The sequence below is a fragment of the Lutjanus erythropterus genome, chromosome 14, assembly GCF_056507025.1.
Source record: "Lutjanus erythropterus isolate fLutEry1 chromosome 14, fLutEry1.hap2, whole genome shotgun sequence".
Lineage (NCBI taxonomy): Eukaryota > Metazoa > Chordata > Actinopteri > Lutjaniformes > Lutjanidae > Lutjanus > Lutjanus erythropterus.
The window spans coordinates 20,986,684-20,991,856 of record NC_139330.1 but is presented as its reverse complement, the minus strand read 5'-3'; the positions used below and the strand labels follow the sequence as shown (position 1 = coordinate 20,991,856).

General features: G+C 36.6%; 1 protein-coding gene across 4 annotated transcripts in view; it reads right to left on the bottom strand.

The window, feature by feature from the left end:
• Positions 1-2,346: 2,346 nt before the first annotated feature.
• Positions 2,347-5,173, bottom strand: part of ctbp2a (C-terminal binding protein 2a) — a 90,249-nt gene continuing 87,422 nt past the window's right edge. For 2 of the 4 annotated variants that reach the window (XM_084735385.1, XM_084735383.1), the window contains one exon: positions 2,347-4,047. In XM_084735385.1, coding sequence (XP_084591511.1) covers positions 3,864-4,047 — 184 coding nt within the window. In that variant the 3' untranslated portion in view covers positions 2,347-3,863. The remainder of the gene's footprint in view (positions 4,048-5,173) is intronic. The other 2 variants (XM_084735386.1, XM_084735384.1) reach the window with 1 other exon arrangement.

Sequence of the window (5,173 nt, the reverse complement as noted above, 5' to 3'; positions counted from 1 at the left end):
TTGTTTCCCGTTGTTAAATTCTGTTTCTTCATGTATCAGCCAGTGCTTTTTCAGATTACAAACATGTAATCATCATGCCACTAAATCTGTCTTAAAATATGACTTTTTATTTTATTTATTTGTGTTATTTAACAGTAAGTAAAGTGTTTCTGAAGTTGTTGAAGCTCTTCTGAAGCATGTTTCTCTAGCACCCTCTGGTGGATTTAAAATTTGTGACACTTTTTAGTACAAGCTGGTCAGATGAAGGTCATGTCAAGTAATGAACACTAAACAAAACATATCAGTTAATAAATTATTTATAACATACTAATGTAGCTGTAAGATATAAGGACATTTTTAAGTGTTTATTAATGTGTGTACAAATTATTCACAGATAAACTGTTTCGAAGACATGTTAAGCTCAAAGATCTGCAGATCTGATCCAAAACCGAATGATATTCAGTTTACTATCACTGAGAACTTAAAGAAGAAAAACAAAAACAGGAAATATTCACTTATGACAAGTCTGAAGCAAAGTTTTAGCTCTTTTTTTTTTTTTTTGCCTAAATCATTGCCATAATCATTTATTTAAAAAAAATAGTCGGTTCTTACTTTTCTATCAATAGACTATTGACTAATCAACCAATCATTTCAGCTTAAGTGTTAATTCAAAGTCCATCTGCTTGATTTCTTCCTTTCGTTACCTCATGGTTTTCATCAGTGGATGGCATTTAATCACTTTTCACTGAGAGGTAAGTTAAAATATTTACAAATAAATGAATACTTCATTAATAATTGACTAAATTATATCATTACACCAATTATATATTCATTTAATACTAAATTAAATTAGCAATCCATATTTCATGATCATATTCAGTATGAAGACATATTTCAAATGCTGACTATGTTATATTGTCAGCCAACTGTTTATACACCAGTTACAGATGTTTCACACAGTAGAAGCTGTAACACTGGAGAAATATATCAGTCCAAATGGTCTTATATTCTTACAACTACAATATTGTGTTACCTGCAATAACTTGATTTATTTCTTTATTTAATATTTTGTATTTATTTATTTATTTTTTGCCACTTGAGGGCAGCAGAAACAAGCTGTTAATGGACAGCACCGGGCAAAAGTTCCATAAAGCCTGAGGTAATTCAAGTGGCCTGAGAGAAATCCTGACTTCTGCTCCTCCTCTGGGTCCTGGTTTCAGGCTTTAGAAAATCTAGCCTGTGAGCCTCACTCTCAAAACATCAGTATTTCACAACCTTGGCTCACGAGTCAATAATCAACTATCTTTTTCCAGAGCTGCTTGCTGCACCTTTAAAGTAGATATGGGAACTTTTTAGCAAACTGTTGCGTACATGTTCACATCCAACAGTGACAGAGCAGGATTAGCATTCGATTTGAATCGTTTTTCGATCTCATCCAATATTAATGTTCTTTAAACTCCTTTAAAATTATACTCTTCATTTCAGTTAAATCTGAACACATACATATGTTTTTAAAGTTAGTGTGACTGACCCCTTTCGAGAATCTTATTATCTCTGATGTCCATCGTAAATAAATAAATCTGCTAAGAAATCATAGCAAAAAGATGTGTAATTAAGTTCCAGAACTTGTTTTTCTTCAGTATCACAGTAATTCACTGACAGTTGTCCCTAAAACCATGGATATATTGTGAGCAGGAGCTGCTAATAGCTTATTTGGCATACTTTTAATTTTTTTTAACTTGTAAACAAAAAAATGGTTTAAAAAAAACAGCCTCTGGTGGCCCACAAAATAACTTACTGGACACATGCCATGTTAACAAGCATTCAGGGAACTGTCTTTCCAAGTTGGACCATGATTATCTGAGAAAGAATAATAGGAATGACAAAATCCATTAATACTGTATTAACCTTTTTTATGTGGGGCTCCTAAAGGTGAATTTTTAATTGTGCGCACATGATAATAACTTGTTTACACAGGAATATTAAATCTCCAGTGTGTAAGATTTACAGGAATTCATTGTCGGTATGTTTCTTTAGTGTATAAAGAGCTGAAAATAAGAATTGTGTTTTCGTTACCTTAGAATGAGCCATTTAGACCTACAGCAGGTGCAGATCCTATTCCACAGAGTCTGTCATGTTCCACTGCTGCCAGAACAGACAAACCAAACAGACAAACGCTCAAAATAAAGCCTTTTGTTTTGCACAAGTTTCATTCATAGCTTCTCCTACACCCCTGGAAGGGGAGAGTGACGTGAGGTGCAAGCTCGCTGCTAGATGCCACTGAATCCAACAAACTGGTCCTTTAAATAACTAAAAAAAGTGTCCAGGGACATCAGAACCCCCACAAATGTTCCACAGAGCCAATCATCAATCAGAACAGTAAGTTTTATTTATTGTTTCCAGCTGCACTGTATGCTATATGTTCACCTTGTACAAGAAACAAATACAAATACTCACACTAAAAACCAAACAATCTGCTAGCAGCCATCTCTTGCTAACGTCGTGGGGCTAAAAAGGGATGGACATGGCTGCTGCTGTTCATGGAGGGCCCGATGCCTCCAAGAGCCACATCTGGCTTTCATCAGAGCAGAAAAACAAAGAAACTATAAAGAGGAGAGGGCGGGGTCGCTCACGTAAGACTATGATTATAAGAACATTTAACAAGGCAATACAAATCTAACAGGACTGAAAACCTCAAACATCAAAAAACATACATTTGATATATAAAAAAAATACCACTATGGAGAAAGAGGTGGAGACATGAAAAGCAATTATCCAGACTTGGTTCGTTTTCTGTTCAGATTTGGACGTATTTGAAGGTTAATATTTTTTTTCCTGAGTCAGTAAGAGATTTTTGTTTTTCCAAACACTTTTCTACCTCGCTAGCTGGTGCTGCAGTGTACTGTAGGTCCTTTGGATGCAACCAGATACTATTTGGAACAATAACCAAATATTGTAGGTACCTCAGCTTGGCAGAGTTAGAAAACTTACAACAGCAATATTTAATTGAGGTGACACACTCAACATACAATATCTAACCACAAATGCCAGTCTTTTTTTTTTTTTTTCTTTTTCCTTCCTTTGTTTTGGTTGAAAAGGGTCATTTTTACCTCATAAGCCAAAATATTCTTCCTGGAACTGGAAACCACATCTGCTGCCCCGCATCTTGTCTCTACATTCAGGGGCCACCAAGTCCAGAGTCCAGATTTCTGATGGAGACGTCTCGTCCGCTAAATAAACTTGTAACTGTAAATCCATTCATTTTCACACACGGAAGAACAGAAAAACAGATATTCACTTGCAACAGAAACACAGAATATTGGATAAACAGAAAAAAAAAACTAAAAAAAAAAAAAAAAAAAGAACAAAATAACACAAGACATGTTTTGCGCTGAAATGGGTGAAACTGACTAAGGAAGGGAATCTGAGGCTCGACGGATTGTTTATGAAGTCCCCCCAAACGCTTCCTTTAAATCAGGGAGGGCGGGGCAGATTTCCATCCTGCATGTGGTAATGTCAACATGTCCCAGAAGTCAGGAGGAATCGCCCTGAAATATGCTCAAAAATAAGGATAAAAACAAAAATCAATGATGACCAAAAAACAGATAAAGGGGGCGGAAAGGTTTCAGATCTTCGGCGTATGAGTTTGACGGTCAGTCCCATCTCAGTGTGGCAGTAACATCCACTGTCCTCACTTGGGCGTAGTGGTTTCATACAAAAAGAAAACTGTGACACGTTGCCAGGCAGGCAGTCTGCTGGTAGATTCAGATGTCTGAAGTCAAGCTTACAGTTGGATGGTTGAGTTGGTCAGTCGCTGGGTTTTTTCTTTTTTTAGTTTACATCAGGTTTTAGCCCCCTTTAACTCGGTCACAGCAGCAGCAGTCCTACGGCTCAGTCATGTGCTCTCTCATGGGGTCGCCATGTTTGGAGGGTTGGTTGGGGGAGGTGGCCTGTGACGGATGGGTACCGGGGGGCAGGGTGTGGGCGATGGGCACTCCCCCAGGCACCAACCCCTCCATAGGTCCAGGAATTCCACCGGGAGCGACGCCCACCATGCCAGGAGGGAATCTGGAGATGGACAGGGGGTGATCAGCAGGAGAGCGAAGGAAAACTGTTCAACTGAAGCTAACATTTTCTGTTTACTATTTAAAAATTACTGCTAGTCAGAGGCTGATCAGTGATCAATTTGATCAGCCAATACAAAGCTGGAACTAATATTTGTTGCTCCTGATCATGACCGTCTGAAGTAACTGTTTATTAAAAGTAGAGCTTAAAAATACCAAAATCACCACATGAAATATGAAAAATTGTGTACTTTAAAACTAATTATAGATACAATGATGGACTCTTCAGTAAAGAGAATCTAAACACCTTAAAAAACATCTTAATTTTAATGGTCTCATTAAGCATCACAACATATTTAGAAATGGTTAAACATGGCAAGGAGTACTGCAGCATGGAGGCAACAAATGTGAATGTTAGGAGTCCTAATCTGGTGTAGGGAAGGACTTTAAAAGGGCCATTCACCCAAATTACCAAAAAATAAAATAAAATAAAATACCCTCCATATTATACAGCAATACAGATGGCTTCGTTTTTATATTTACATTGGCTAAAGGGAGAAGTTGCCAGAAGGGTTACGGTTAGGGAAATGGTTAAGGCTTTCTGACAGGCAGCCCAGAAGACAAACTTCTCCCACATGCATAAAAAAGCCAGTCACTAAGATTCAGATTGTTACCAAAATACATTAAAACAATAACTTAGAAATATCTTGAGAAAACAGACTTTTTTTTAACACTATAGTACAGGTACATGAATGATCATAAATTCATACATTACTTAATGCATGAAAAATGATTAATTTATTCATGTGTTACTTCATGAACTTTGAGGAAAGTACAAGTACTAACAATTTATGTATGATTTAATGCAAAAGCAATAATTAAACTCAAAATCGATCATCATGATTTCTGAATTATTATACTGATAAGTCTGTAGATGAAGGGACAGGACAAATTCCAGTGTAGTAATCATGACTTAAGCAATTACTTTTTTATGACTTCATCATGTTTGTGGCTCATGTCCTTCAGTACAGGCAGGCATGTACTTGGGGAAAAAAATGCATATGCAAATTAGATCATAATTTGGACTTTCAGTTATCAGTTATTAAGTTAGGAACATGAAATGTGTATGT